Source organism: Lemur catta, chromosome 1, assembly GCF_020740605.2.
Source record: "Lemur catta isolate mLemCat1 chromosome 1, mLemCat1.pri, whole genome shotgun sequence".
Lineage (NCBI taxonomy): Eukaryota > Metazoa > Chordata > Mammalia > Primates > Lemuridae > Lemur > Lemur catta.
Genome location: NC_059128.1, coordinates 95682309 through 95698714, shown reverse-complemented (window position 1 = coordinate 95698714; position 16406 = coordinate 95682309). Strand labels below are relative to the sequence as shown.

At 40.4% G+C, this 16406-nt stretch overlaps 1 protein-coding gene across 1 annotated transcript in view; it reads right to left on the bottom strand.

The window, feature by feature from the left end:
* Positions 1-15497, bottom strand: part of HACD3 (3-hydroxyacyl-CoA dehydratase 3) — a 41606-nt gene extending 26109 nt beyond the window's left edge. The window contains exon 1 of the mRNA XM_045541148.1: positions 15217-15497. Within this exon, the coding sequence (XP_045397104.1) occupies positions 15217-15303 (87 nt within the window). The 5' untranslated portion in view covers positions 15304-15497. The remainder of the gene's footprint in view (positions 1-15216) is intronic.
* Between the last annotated feature and the right edge of the window lie 909 nt (positions 15498-16406).

Below are 16406 nucleotides of genomic sequence, written 5' to 3'. Positions count from 1 at the left end.
TTCAGATTTCCCTGGTTTTACTTGTACTCATTTGTCTGTATGTGCATGTGGGTCTGTGTGTTAAGTTCTATACAATTTTATCACACACATAGGTTCATCTATCCACCATCACAGTCAAGACATTTAACAGTTCCAGATCCCTCATGGTGCCCCTTTTATAACCACTTCCTGCCTCCCTCCTCCACCTGGGTCTTCTCTATTTTTTTGACTATCACTATGGACTCATGGATCTTCTTTGGCAATCCACTCTGCCAAAATCCATTACCAATCTTATTTTTTTTAATGTTCAAATTGTCACATATTTGGCCAGTGGAAATCCCTTCAAATGTACTCCTATATTGTTCTGACATGACCTGTACTCTTTGAGGATGTTGTATTTTATCTAGCACAGACTTGGAACAATTGGCCATTTCTTCGGGGAGCCTTAGTTCCTTTAGTGGGGAATGGTAATTTAGCAGCCAGGATCTGGGCACACTGAGGTGTACTCAACGTTCATCTTTTAGTAGTCTAGCTAGAAATTTTTTAAATCAGGATGTCATACTGAAGTTTCCAACTCAAATTTATTATTACAGAGCTGTTCCTTACCTTCTGTTATTTAATATTTTTATCTTTGACAGTGAAAATCTTGGTTCCTAATAACATTTACTTATTTGTTTTATCTTAAAAAAAGTTTCAGAATTAGAATGTCAATATTTACATCAACAATAAACTTACTAACTATAACATTTACATGCAGTTCTTTTTGTCCTTACGACATATTCTACGAAAGGGTGGAAGGTTGGTTGAAAAAAAAAAAAAGAACATATTCCACTAAAGAACCAGAGTACTATGTTCAAATGTTATTTATACTAATTAATTTATTTGTTATTTGTATTTATTAATTATGTTGTCAATCTGATATATAGTTAGGTCCTTTTGATTCTGTTTGTATATAATTTCAAGATTTGCTTTTTTATCCTTTTTTATTGAATTTTATCTTTGAATATGGAAAAACATTCACATTGTTCAAAAGTCAAACTTTATAAAAAGATATCCTCAGAAGTCCTACTCCCAAACCCATCCACCTCTGCTACATTCCTATTCCCCACCTATAGGAACCATTTCATTAGTTTCTGGTTTATCTGTTCTCTGTATATATGTGTGTGTGTGTTGCAAAAATAAGCAAACATATTCAAATTTTCTTATTTTCTCTTTCTACATAAAAGGTAGCATGCAATATACATTCTTACACACCTTGCTTTTTTCACCTAAATCAATCTTTATCAGTTCATAAAGATCTTATTCATTCTTTTTATAGCTGCATATTACTCAACTAGGTATATGCACCAGTTTGTATCCTCTTCTAATTCCCCTTTATGGATCCATATTCTACTGATTACTAAAAAACAGAGCTCAAGGCCCACATCCTTTAGAAAGAAAGCCTTCCTTGGCCATAGTGATTTCTCTTTTCTGAACTTCAAGCACACTGTCTTTACCACTGATTTCTCTGTTCCTCCCTTCTCATCAACCCAAAAAAAAAATCTTTAGGCCAGGAGCGGTGACTCACTCCTATAATTCCAGCACTTTGGGAGGCAGAGGCAGAAGGATTACTTGAGGCCAGGAGTTCAAGACCAGCCTAGGCAACATAGTGAGACCCCATCTCTACAAAAATTAAGAAAAATTAGCCGCGTGTGGTGGCACACGACTGTAGTCCCACCTACTTGAGAGGGTGAAGCCAGGAGAGTAGCTTGAGCCCAGGAGTTCAAGGCTGCAGTGAGCTATGATCACGCCACTGCACTTCAGCCTGGGTGACAGAGCTAGACCCTGTCTTTAAAAAAAAAAAAAAAAACGGAAAAAGAAAAAGAAAATCTTTAGAAGTTATCTATAATCATCTCTTCTTCCTGACCATAAATTTACTCTTAAATCCACTCTGATCTAACCTCCATCCCCACCACTCCACCGAAACTATTATCAAGATAATCAATAACCTGCACGTTGCCAAATCCAATGGACATATCTAACTTCATCTTATTCAACCTCTCAAAAGCACTGGACACAGCTGAATCACACCCCACTGAAATGCTCTTCTCTCGTGGCTTCTAAGACACTACAGGACACTGTCCTGGATTTTATGCCTCATAAGGCTACTTTTTCTCTGTCTGCTTTCCTGGTTCTTTCTCCTCTGCTCAACTTGTAAATGTCTGAGTGCCTCAGCACTCAATCCTGTGCTGCTTCTTTTCTCTTTGTTTTTAACAGCTATCAGTTGTCTATCATAAACTGGCACCCTAAGGGCCAAATCAAGCCTGTAATATTTTATATTGCCTGCAGAGAAGTTTTTGGTTTTATTTACTCATTAATTTTTAATTTGCATTCACCACCAAGTACTTTCTATTTTATTTATTTATTTATTTATTTATTTATTTTTGAGACAGAGTCTCGCTCTGTTGCCCGGGCTAGAGTGAGTGCCGTGGCGTCAGCCTAGCTCACAGCAACCTCAAACTCCTGGGCTTAAGCAATCCTTCTGCTTTAGCCTCCCAAGTAGCTGGGACTACAGGCATGCGCCACCATGCCCTGCTAATTTTTTCTATATATATTTTTAGTTGGCCAGATAATTTCTTTCTATTTTTACTAGAGATGGGGGTCTTGCTCTTGCTCAGGTTGGTCTCGAACTCCTGACCTCGAGCGATCCACCCGCCTTGGCCTCCCAGAGTGCTAGGCTTACAACTACCAAGTACTTTCTAGCTAAGGATTTTTGCAGCAGCTGTTCTCTCCACCTATAATATTCAGTCCTCATAATTGGGCATGATTTCTTAACATTTAGGCTTGCAGGTAGTAAGTAATCAAATAGTGTAATTTGCTCAAATGTCACCTCCTCAGAAAGACCTTCTTTGACTACCCAATCTGAAATAGTTCTCGCCATTTCTTCTCATATTTTTTATTATTTTACTTGCTTCATAACAATTATTATTATCTGAAATTATTCAATAAATTTACCTACTTTTATTGTCTGTCTTCAACCACCACCACCAGCCTCGGTATACAAACTTCATGACAGCAGGGGCCTTGTCTACCCTGCTCATGCCTGAGTCCCAGTGTCTGGAAGACTACCAGGCACAGAGTAAGCATTTACATACAGTTGTTGAATAAGTCGAGTTTAATAAGCTTTTTGCACTTTAAAAAAATCTGGATTTCTAGCTTCTCTTTCAAAAATTAGATCTGCATCTTACATGACAATAGCTACCCCCTTAAGATGGACCCTGCCCTCTCTAATTTACCACATTCCCCACTCAGTTGACTTCACTTATATTTACTGAGCATTCACTGTATGCCAGGTTATCTCTCAAAGTGTTTCACATTATTACCCCAAACACTCACACACACACACACAGCCTACGAAATAGGTACCAATTATTATAACAATTTTACAGATGAGCAAACAGGCTTACAGAGGTTAAGCAACTTGCCCAAGATTACAAAACCAGCAAGCGGCAAAACCAAGACAGAAACCAAGGCAAATGACTCCTTGGCTCCTAAATCATTACAACATTATTTTGGTCATTTAAGTTGATAACCTCTGATCTATACTTTCTTCCTAGGTGATCTCATCCTGTCTCAGGGCTTTAAATACTACAATTATTGATTGACAACTCGAAAATTTGCTATATTTTATCAATTCTAAAATGCACTTCTTTTCATGTACTATCTCCAAAATCAGGATATGCATTACAATTGACAGCAGCACCTTACAATTGCTTTAGAAAAAGTGGCAACATGGCTGTCACTGCCTGAGCATGTGGGAGCTTGGCTGTTATTCCAGGTGGCATGACTGGACAGCTGCAACCCCTCAACATTTCAGTCAACAAACCACGCTAAGGCCATTTGAGAAAGGAGTATGAGTGAGTGTTGCTTCTTGTGTGAAAACACACTGTTGACATCTTTTGGTAAGATCAAGAAAGCGCCAACATCAAACTTATAAATAGGTGTTGATGGCTTAGAAAAAAAATCCAGAGATAATAGCAGAGCACTCTGTCAGAAATGCTACGTTACTAGTGTTAATGGCACTGGATAATACTGCGTTGAAAAACATGGATACTGACATCTCTGAGTGAAAAACTGATGCAGAAGAGTGGAATCTGAAATGTGAAGATGGTTTAGGAATACCGTAACCAACTTACTTTGCTTATATTTTCATATTTATGTTTACGGAAGAGGGACTTACTGATTTATTTAATGATTTTTTAAAACTTTCTTTGAGAAAGAAAATAAGTAGCCCCTGACATCCAAAACTGATCTGATATTCACAAATAGACCTCAATATTATTACAAGCTGGTTTGAAGCACACAGCCAGACCATTTTGTTCTGTTGGACATAAAACAATTTCAAAGAATACCAGCCAATTTCAGGTTACTCTGAGACATGGTAAAATGAAACAAAACAAGACCATTGCATACTTTTGTCTAATGACAGGCCACTATGCCATCCACAAAATACCCAATAATCAAAGAATTGTCCCTGCTTTCTGACAGCATCCAATCTAAAGCAAACCCTCACTTTCTTAGACCATTCCACAATCACCCAAGCAAAGCCCAAATCCTATAATGAATCTTTCTACACCCTCTTACAGAGACACGTTTCTCCACGGTGTGTGTTCTCTCTCTCTGAAATAAGCGATAAACCCAACAACTACAAGGTGTGTTTTTGGTGGTCTTTGGCTGGACAGCATTAACCATTTAAATAAGTCTAAAAGAGCTTTTTCAATAAATAAAAAATATTCAAAGTAATAGGAAAGCATGTATCATAGTTTAATTAGTTGCATTTTTTCTCTTCATGGTACATAAAATATTGGTGCATTTTGCAATCAATTAAGTCTAAGATATCATAAAATTCTATTTTCACCCAGACTACTACCCTGAACTCTGTATTTGTATAGTTACATGACTAGTTCACACATTTCTAGAAATGTGGAAACTGTTTAAAACAAGAGTCTCCAACTAATATGTCCAAAAGGGAACTCTTGATTTGGGCCCCTAAACCCCTTCTCCAGCCTTAACCATTTCAGTAAATTGTACCATCATCTGCTCCATGCTTAAGACAAAATTTTAAAACTAGTTGTTCATTCTTTTCTCTTCCCCACAGGAAATCCACTAAGGCCTGAAGGTTCACTCCAAATATATCTCAAATCCATCCACGGCTCTCCATCTGCACTGGTGGCCCTAGACCAAGCTACTTTATCTCATTTATCCCACACTACTATAACAACCTCCCTAAATGGCTTTCCAGATTTCAACTTTGCCCCCTTATAATTCACATAGCAGCCATAATCATCTTTTCTAAAACATAAATCCTACAAAGTCACTTCTCTGCTTAAAACTCTTTAATATAGTTTCCCACTGCTCTTACAATAAAATCCAAGCTCCTTACCATGGCAACAAGGCTCTACATGACCTATATCTTGTAGACCCTTCCAACTTTGTCTCCCTCTAACTTATTGCTCACTCACCACACTCCAAATATACTACCATCCTTTCTGCTCCTAGAACCCACCAAGACTTTGCATGCCTTTACGTCTGTGGACTTATTGGAATGTTGTTCCCTAAGCTCTCTGCATAATTCATTTTATCCAAGTTTCACTCAGCCTGAATATCACCTTCTCAATGAAGCCTTCCCTGACCACTTTATTTAAAATAGCCTCTACTGAACTGAAAACATGTTCACATAAAAACTTGTATAGGCCGGGCGCGGTGGCTCACGCCTGTAATCCTAGCACTCTGGGAGGCCGAGGCGGGTGGATTGCTTGAGGTCAGGAGTTCAAGACCAGCCTGAGCAAGAGCGAGACCCTGTCTCTACTAAAAATAGAAAGAAATTATCTGGCCAACTAAAAATACATATATATAGGAAAAATTAGCCGGGCATGGTGGCACATGCCTGTAGTCCCAGCGACTCAGGAGGCTGAGGCAGAAGGATTGCTTGAGCCCAGGAGTTTGAGGTTGCTGTGAGCTAGGCTGACGCCATGGCACTCACTCTAGCCAGGGCAACAGAGCGAGACTCTGTCTCCAAAAAAAAAAAAAAAAAATTTGTACATATGTAAATATTCATAGCAGCATTATTCATAATAGCCCAAAAGTGGAAACATCCCAATATCTATCTGATGGCTGAATAAATAAAACATGGTATATTCATAAAATGGAATATAGTTCAGTAATAAAAAGGAATCAAGTACTGATAGATGTTACAACGTGGACGATCTCTGAAAACATGCTCAATGAAGAAAACCAGTCACAAGAGGCCACATATTACATGATTCCACCTACATAAAATGTTCACAATAGACAAAAAGACAAAAAGTAGGCTAGTGGTTGCCAGGGTGGGAGAGGGAGCAATGGAGAAGTGACTAACAATATGTCTGAGGGCTTCTTTTTGGGGGTGATGACAATGTTCTAAAATTAGATTATGGTGAATGCTGTATAACTGTGAATATACCAAAAACTATTGTATTGGACACTTTAAATTAGTGAACTATATGGTATGTCTGCAATCCCCAAACCCCAGGCCATGGACTGGTATCCAGTGGCCTGTTAAGAACCAGGCTGTACAGCAGGAGGTGAGCGGTGGGCAAGCCAGCGAAGCTTCATCTGTATTTACAGTTGCTCCCTATGGCTGGCATCACCGCCTGAGCTCCGCCTCCTGTCAGATCAATGGTGGCATTAGATTCTGATAGGAGCCTGAACCCCCCTGTAAACTGTGCATTCGAGGGATCTAGGTGGCACGCTCCTTGTGAGAATCTAATGCCTGATCTCAGCCTAGCGCTGGGGAGCGGCTGGGCTACAAACACAGATTATCAATGGCAGAGAGGTTTGACTGCACGATAAATGTAATGTGCTTGAATTATTCCAAAACCATCCCCCCTACACCCCCCCACCCCATGGAAAAATTGTCTTCCATGAAACTGGTCCCTGGTGCCAAAAAGGTTGGGGACTGCTCTGGTATGTGAATTTGGCTGCTAAAAAAATTATTCAGCTCTCTTTTTACTCTCTGCCTTTTGCTACAACAATGGGTCCAGTCATCATCTGTGGGGTGTGTATCTCGCTCTGTAAACCTGTATCTTGCTCTTGCTCTGTAATCCTATCTTTCTGTCTTCAATAAATCTCACTTTCATGTTTACCTTAAAAAAATTATTCATCTCTTTAATAAACAAACAAATGCACAGTAAAACAAAACAAAATAGCCTCTACCAATTACTCTCTATTTCACCACCCTCTTTACTTCCCTCATAGCACTTACCTAGGTAATTATTTACTAACTTATCTATTGCCTGCCTCCCTCAACCTTAAAGGAGTGTTTTTATATGTGTTGCTCACCACTAACCAACATATATAAAGATCTAGTACTTAGCACTGTGCCTGGACCACTGTGAGTGTGCAATAGTTACCAAATTACTTATTAATAATTTACTGCTTTATGAGTGTTTTCATACTGTAGTTTATAAACAGCTTAGATTAGACATTGAATTTTTATGAAATATTTCAAGCAATCAGCCAAACACAGAAAAATATAGCAAACACCACTATACCTATCATCCATTAGCATTTTGCTTTATTTGTCTCAGTTTTTTTTAAAAATAAGGACACAGTTATACAACTATTCAATCCTTCCTACTGCCCTCCCTCCCTCAAACATACCCCATATTCACAGGTAACCAATATTTTAGAATTAGTTTGTCCCTTCCACTGTATTTCTTTATTCACTTACAACATGTTGGGCATTCACAAATATACACTATTATTTTACATGCTATATATATAGTTTCATACTGCCTATATCATTCTTCAACTAGCTTTTTATTTGATACTATATTTCAAAGTTTAAACTCTATAGTTAAAGTATAGAGATGGTTCTATTTCATTCATTTTAGCTGTTATAACAGTATGTCATTGTATAAATATACCACAATTTACCCATTCTCCTGTTAATAAAAATTGAGGCTGTTTTCAATTTTTTGCTGCAATGAACATTCTTCCTTTTTGTGCACATGTGTAAGAGCTTCTCTAAGGAGCAAAACTTAGTCATAAAGACATATACATCCTCAGCTTGACTAGATTGTGTCAAACTGTTCTCCAAATCAGTTGTGCTAATTAATACTCCCACCAACTATATAAAACCTGTCCGATCACTAAACATTCTCAAAAACAGTTGGTCATGTCAGACTTTTTCATTTTTCCCAATCTGAGAAATCCTATACCTCAGAGATATTGCAGGTTTAGTTCCAGACCACCATAATAAAGCACATACTGCAATACAGCAAATCACACAAATTTTCTGGTTTCTCAGTACACATAAATATTATATATACATTATACTGCAGTCTATTAAGTAGCAATACCATTATTTCCAAAAAACGTACATAACTTAATTTTAAAATACTGTTTTCTTAAAAAATGCTAACAATCATCTGAGCCTTCAGTAAGCTGTAATCTTTTTGCTAGTAGAGGTCTTGCCTCAATGTTGATGGCTGCGGACTGATCAGGGTAGTGGTTGCCGAAGGATGGGGTGGCTGTAGCAATTTCTTAAAATAAGACAATAACAAAGTTCACCACATCACAAAAGATTTCCTCATAGCATGGGATGCTGATGATAGCATTTTACCCACAGTAGAACTTCTTTCAAAATTGAAGTCAATATTCTCAAACCCTGCTGCTGCTTTATCAGCTAAGTTTATGAAATATTCTAAATCCTTTGTTGTCATTTCAACAATGTTCATTGCATTTTCACTAGCAACAGATTCCATCTCAAGAAACCACTTTCTTTGCTAATCCCTAAGAAGCAACTCCTCATCCATTCAAGTTTTATCATGAGATTGCAGCAAATCGGTCGCATCTTCAGGCTCCATTTTCAGTTCTCTTGCTATTTCTACCACATCTACAGTTACTTCCTCCACTGAAGTCTTGAACCCCTGAAAGTCATCCATGAGAGTTGGAATCAACTTCTTCTGAACTCTTGTTAATGTTGCTATTTTGACCTCTTCCCATGGATGTTCTTAATACCCTCTAGAATGGTGAATCCATTCCAGAAGTTTTTCAATGTACTTTGCCCAGATCTATCAGATGAATCACGACCCATAGCAGCTATAGCCTTATGAAATGTATTTTCCAATAATAAGACTTGAAAGTCAAAATCAGTTGGATCACTCCTGATCGATAGGCTGCAGAATGGATGCAGGCATTAAAACAACATTAATCTCCTTGACATCTCCATCAGAGCTCTTGGTGAGTAGGTGCATTGTCAGTGAGCAGTAATATTTTGAAAGAAATCTTTTCTTCTGTAGGTCTGAATAGCAAGCTTAAAATATTCAGTAAACCATGTTATAAACAGATGTGCTATCATCCAGGCTTTGTTGTTCCATTTACAGAGCACAGGCAGAGTAGATTTAGCGTAATTCTTAAGGGATCTAGGATTTTTGGAATGGTAAAAGAGCATTGGCTTCAACTTAAAGTCATCAGCTGCATTAGCCCCTAACAAAAGAGTCAATCTTTTTTTTGAAGCTTTGAGGCCAGGCATTGACTTCTCCTCTCTAGCTATGAAAGCCCTAGGTGTCATATTCTTCCAATAGAAGGCTGTTTCACCTACAACCTGTTGAAAACCTGTTGATTAGTGGAGCCATCTTCATCAGTGATCTTAGCTAGATCTGGAGAGCTTGCTGCAGCTTCTCCATCAGCACCTGCTGCTTCACCTTGCAGTTTTACGTTATGGAGACGGCTTCTTTCCTTAAGTCTCATGAACCAACCTCTGTAGCTTCAAACTTTTTTTCTGTAGCTTCCTCACCTTTCTCAGATTTCACAGAATTGAAAAGAGTTAGGGCCTTGCTCTGGATTAGGCTTTGGCTTAAGGGAATGCTGTGGCTGGTCTGATCTTCTATCTAGACCACTCAAACTTTCTCCATATCAGCAAGAAGGCTGTTTTTTTTCCTCATCCTTCATATGTTCACTAGAGTAACACTTTTAATTTCCTTCAAGAATTTTTCCTTTGCAATCGCAACTTGTTTAACTGGTGCAAGAAGCCTAGCTTCTGGCCTACCTCAGTTTTTGACATGCCTTCCCCACTAAGCTTAATTATTTCTCTCCTTTGATTTAAAGTAAGAGACATGCAACACTTCTTTTCACTTGAACACTTTGAGGCCATTGTAGAGTTTATTTTTGTTTGTTTTTTTAAAAGACAGTCTCACTCTGTCGCCCAGGCTAGAGTGCAGTGGCAGGGATCATAGTTCACTGCAACCTCAAACACCTGGGCTCAAGTGATCCTTCCCGCCTCAGCCTCCCACGTAGCTGGGACTACAGGAGTGTACCACCATGTCCAGCTAATTTTTTAATTTTTTGTAGAGATGTGGTCTCAATATGTTGCCCAAACTGGCCTCAAACTCCTGGCCTCAGGCAATCCTCCCACCTCAGCCTCCCAAAGTGCTAGGATTACAGGCATGAGCCACTACACCCAGCCATTGTAGAGTTATTAATTAGCCTAATTTCAATGTTGTGGTGTTTCAGGGGATAGGGAGACCCAAGGAAAGGGAGAGAGACAGAGGGATGGCCAGTCAGAGCAGCGAGAACACATATTTATTGATTAAGTTCACCACCTTATATGGGTGTGGTTCATGGTGCCTCAAAACAATTATAATAACATCAAAGATCACTGAACACAGATTACCATAACAGATATAATAATGAAAAAGTTTTAAATATTGAGAGAATTACCAATATGTGACACAGAGATGCAAAGTAAGCACACAGTATTGTCAAAATGGTGCCAACAGACTTGCTCAATACACAGTTGTCACAAACCTTTGCTCTGTAAAAAAAATACAGTATCTGCAAAGCAAAATAAAGTGAACCATGTCTGTACATGTGCCTGATTATAATTGAGATTAAGCATCTTCCCAGGCTTATTATCTGCCCCTTTTTCTATTGGGTAATGTGTCTTTTTCTTATCGATCTGTAGGTGTTCTTTAAATGTTCAAGATATTAATCATCTCTCAATGAGTAATATGCAATCAGATATTACAGTATGCTGCAGTATCTTCTTCAAGTTTGTCTTAAATTTCACAATCTTTGCCTTCAGGGTTTGTGGTCTCGTGTCTTGCTGAAGACATTCTTCCCCATTCCAATATCATAAAGATAGTCCCCTATATTTTCTTTTAGTAGTTTTGTTTTATGCATTTAGGTCATTAATCCACCTGAAATTGATTTTTGTGTATGGCATAAGGCCATACATCTTATTTTATCTTTCTGCCCTTTGGATTACCAATTGTCCCAATATAATTTCCTGAATGATTCGTCATCTCCTCATTAATTTGTAAAACCATCTCTATCACAGCTTAAGTTTTCATATATGGATAGGTCTGCTAATAAACTCGACTCTGTTCCACTGCTCTTTGTGTCTATCCTTCTCATCTAAGGTTTAATATCACAATCATAATAATCCCTCACACTTGAACAGCACATTAGAATTTACAAAGCACTTGCAAATCCATTATCCAATTCAAACTTCAAAATGATCCTGTGAATTAGGTATTATTATTCACATTTATCTGGATGAGAGACTGAGGCTCATAAAGGTTAAGTGGGTCAGGGTTACCAGATAGTAAGTGGAAGAGCAAGGACCCAATCTCATATCTTCAGTTACCACTCTTTCCATCAGACTCCATCAGGTAAGGAAAAGAACAGTATCTTTCAAGCAGCTCCCAGAGCTATGCACTTTGTTCACAATAACCAAAACAAAAACCTTGACAAATTAACAAATGATTTAACAACTATGGCTGTTGTTATAAACGTGTCCATTATGCTCATATGGAAAGTAAACTCTATTTTGAAAGTAACCCTGCTCCAGCTGCCCTCTTTGCTACTATTCACCTCAAGCACAGACAATGTCACTGTTGACGTTTTTACTGTCCACCATTCCTACTCATAGTAGCAGTGGTTTCTCATCAGTCACTAGCCTGTAGTCACTAGAGCTGTAGGCTGTAAAGACAGAACAGAGGTGTGACAACTGGACAGTTCCCTGTGTCAGGAGGGAGGGAGGCAGAGCTGATGCCCCCAAACTAGAACTCAACACTTTAAAACCCACACTTACACATAAGCTGGAGACACGCTATGCAAAGCAGGGAGTGTTAGAGAGCCGTCCAAGAATGCCGCACCTAGCTTAATGACAGACAAGAGTAGGTACTCCATAAATGGTTTTTATTGAACAAATAAATGAATTGCTTCATCCTGAGGCAGAATCACTGGTTTCAACAGGCCCTGCATAGAGCAGTCAAATGAGAAAAAACGAGCAGCCCCTGACATTCAGAAGCAGGCCTAGCACTCACAGCTAGACCATGTTACTCTCCAACAGCACACAAACAATCTCACAGAACGCCAAACTCAGATAAGCTTACTCTGAAACCATGATAAATGAGACAAGGCCCATTTCATAATTTTGTATAAGCACAGACAAACACATAGTGGCTATTCCACCTACAAAAAACTAAAGACTCTCTGGCCAAATTGAGTAACTTCTACTTCTCTACCAATTATAGTTCCATTCTTGTGCTAGTCTCCTCTCCTTACAGATAAGATTTATTCAGATTCCTGACCACAGAATTGCCCCAGTTTTCTGATAGCATCTAATTTAAAGTGAACACCCCCCTTCTTTAAGGCCTCCCCTCCCCCAATCACCAACACCCAAATCTAACAATTGGTTCTAACACCCTCCTAATGAAACACCCATGGTTCCCCATGGAGTATGCCCTCCTTTTGCTGCAATGAGCACTAAACCCATCTTGTTCAACTATAGGTATATTCCTGGTGATCTTTGGCTGCAGGGCATTGACACAATATGTCAGACATTACAAGTGCTAAAAGTCTATGCCTTTCTCTTTCTGGAAAGTTCTCCCAGTCTCAGTTTGACAAGAATAATTCTCATTTATGGAAGTTATCTCTAACTAAATGAAAAAGAGGTAACATTCCTTTTAACATCCAGGACCTGGTTCAACATCCAACTTCAATTCTACCAATAAATATATATATTCATAAACAAAACTTGTTTGAATATGATAATATACTTCCTTCTAGAGAGTATGCCCTTGGAAAGCTGAGTCTAGCTAACTCATCTTTGTCAATTTGTAATATTTTACGTGTGTTAGAGGATTTCTTTTATGAATGGTTGGTATTAATACATGACTTTTTTTTTTTTGGAGACAAGGTCTCACTATGTTGTCCAGGATAGTCTCAAACCCCTGGGCTCAAGCGGTTCTCCCGTCTCAGCCTCCCAAGTAGCTAAGGTTATAGGCACGTGCCATGGTACCTGCTAACATGTCGCTTTTAAGCTAATGGCAGTTGAAATGAATGCCTCAGAATTACAGATGTGAAACCCCAGAAAAACCAAAAACTCAATTCAGAGAAAAAAGACTTATTTTTTCCAAAAATTAAAAAAAAAAAAGGATTTCTCGTTCCAAAAGAAAATTTCATTTTTTCCTACCTTTACATTTTTAAACCATTATATATTTCAAATATATGCCTCCATACTTCTAAATATACCAAATATGATCAACACATGTGTTCATGTTTCTTAACTAAGAGGTTTACATCTTTCAAGAAACATGTAAGTATGGTAAAGTATGGTAAGTTTTTTCATGTGTTCAACCAATTTCCATTTCTTTCCATCATCACCCCACTCCCCCTAAAAACTGCTTTTCTGCCTGTAGCTTCAAAAATATCTCAGAATATTCTATCCTATCATATGATGGACAACTAAAGAAGCCAGGGCCTGAGTTTATTTAATTTGCTCTACACACAATTAAATAATTAAAGAGATTGTCGTAACACACATTCTTATACTTTTTTATTGGTTGCTAGAAGAACCCTCTCTAGATAAGGACTTAGATCCCCATCTACAAAAGATTTTGTTTGTTTTTTTTCCTACTTCATTAAAGCACCCTGGAGCATAGTAGAGGGAGACAACATAGAACATATATTCATATTCTAATGCTAAAGTATAATTCAGTCTGGTTTAATACATTAAATGACACACCATGCAATATCATAGCCTATTTAAAGGCATTCTGGCCAGTATTGACTTACTTTATCTTTCAACAGGAAAACAGTTTGTATACAGTATAACTACATACATATTATATATATATATATATATATATATATATATATATATATATAAACAGAATATTCCAGAACCAAAGATTAAATTAAATTCAACAAATTCAAGTTAACACTCAGAAAGTACCACATTTTGCAAGACAATATGATAGATCAGTTGACAGATCCAAACAGATGCTAGATTCAGAGGCAGAGAGTTAAGTGGAGTGAAGGTTACAAAGTGCCATAGATGTCAAGGAGAAGTTGAGAGTAAGGATGACTGAAGAAAGAACATTCCAGACTGAAAACTCAAGTTCCTCAAAGACCAGACTCCCGGATGGTTTGGACAGAGACACAAGGGTACACAGATCCTGAAGTCTCCGGTATTATTAGGGGGCTTCAGCTTGCTCACATTGGGGGCCAAATGAGATCAAACATAAATACTCAACGTTTAACTTAAGAAAATTTCAAGTTCTCTATGCAACTAACCAAAGCTGAGCTCACAGCCAACAGAACACGGGAGTAAAGAATCACTTCCTCGGGGTTTTGTGAATATTAAAATTAAATGTACTAAGAATGACGTCCATTGCTGAACGGTTGGGAGGGGGATGTGCCCCCCAACCAACCCCCCAGGCAGTGGCGAGCCTCTTGAACGTCCTAGGGGCCTCGCTGGACCTCTCTGACCAGCCTTAGATGTCTGTCCAGCCACAGCCCAGCAAACCACTGTCACAACATACCCCAGACCCACGAGATCATTCCACACCGCCAAGGGCCTCAGCCAATCCAAACCCTGACGGCCAGGCTCCCAGGTCCCAGCTCCGTCAGGCCGCAGACAGCGAACAAAGATGAGGCCCAGGACAGCCTCCGCGGCCTGGGACGGTCTCCGAGGCCCGCGCCGGACTCACGGAGCCCCCTAAGGAACCTGCAGCCTGAGGGGGTCGTGCCCCCGGCCCGGGATCTGCGGGTAAGCCTCTCCAAGGGCTACACCGCGTCGCGGACCGTGTTGGCGCACTGCAGGCTGTGCTGTCCGGCGTGCACACGGACAAAAGGGCTAGGGTCCCGGTGGATACCCGGAGCAGCGATCCCGCGCGCTTCCCGCCGCCCAGACCCGGCCTTTACCTGCACGTCACTCAGCTCCACGCGCAGATACAGCTCGCGGTGTCGCTGAGCCCAGTACACGTGCGGCGTCAGCACCTGATTCTCCATGGCCACGCTGCCCAGGGCGCCGGGAGGCTCGGCACGCTGCGCCTCGCTGCCTCAGGTAGCGACCGACTGGAGCGGGCGAACGCAGGCCGCAAATCCCCGCGCTCCTGAGCGCCCGCAGCCCGCCAGCCCCGAGACACCCCAAGCTCGCGGGCCGCGCCTGCGCAATGACGAGCGGGGGGGGGCAGCGGGGGCGCTAGCTGGGGTCAAGAGCGCGCGTCGGGCGGGGGCGGGGCACGGGCGGGAACGGGGCGGGCCAGGTGGCGCCGCCGCCGCTGGCCGTGGCCGCCTCGGGCATTACTGTCGGCGGAGGCTCCGCGCTTTGAAATGGAAAGGGCTGGAGACTCAATAGAGGACCGGCAGCCTGGGAGAAGGGCTTGAGACTGGTGTTATCTGGGAGGTCCCTCCCATTCCATTGACCGAGCGCCACTGTGCGCCGGCGCTTCAGAGCTAATCACTGGAACAACAGCGGTGAGACACAGTCCCTTCTGTCTTGGAGCCTTCAGTCTATTAAAAGACGCAAGTCATCACAGACATAAGGATGACACTGGTGATAGGGGAAGTGGTGTGGGAACGGGGTGGAACAGTGTCCCAAGAAAGGGAGAGTATGTGCAAAGACCAGAGGTTTCCAGCGCCGTCCAAGACAACTGTGTGCACCGATGAGAGTATGTCACACTGCGCTCCCCAGTACGGCAGCCGCCAGCGCTCGGGAGGCTTTTGAGCACTTGAAATGTGGCTAGTGAGACTAAGGAATTGAACTTTCAATTTCTTTTACGTCTAATGCAATAGTCACGTGACTGGAGGCTGTTGTGTTGGCTAGTGCTGCAGACCTGTCTCTCGTGAAACAGGAAACTCGAACTAGAGACAACACTAATTTTCGTCTTATTTGAACTGTCTTGTCTATATCCAAGTTCTGCAATGAAGCACTTAATGGGAAGCAACACGTCTATGAAAACTAAACTCTGGGACAAAAAATCAGTTCTGTTAGCACCCATTTATTTACCATAGGGATACGGCGATGAAGAGAAATTATGCCAGCTCTTGGGAAACCTGTAGCTCAGGGGGGTGGATCTTATAAAATGTAGAGAGTTTTAATATGGCGAATG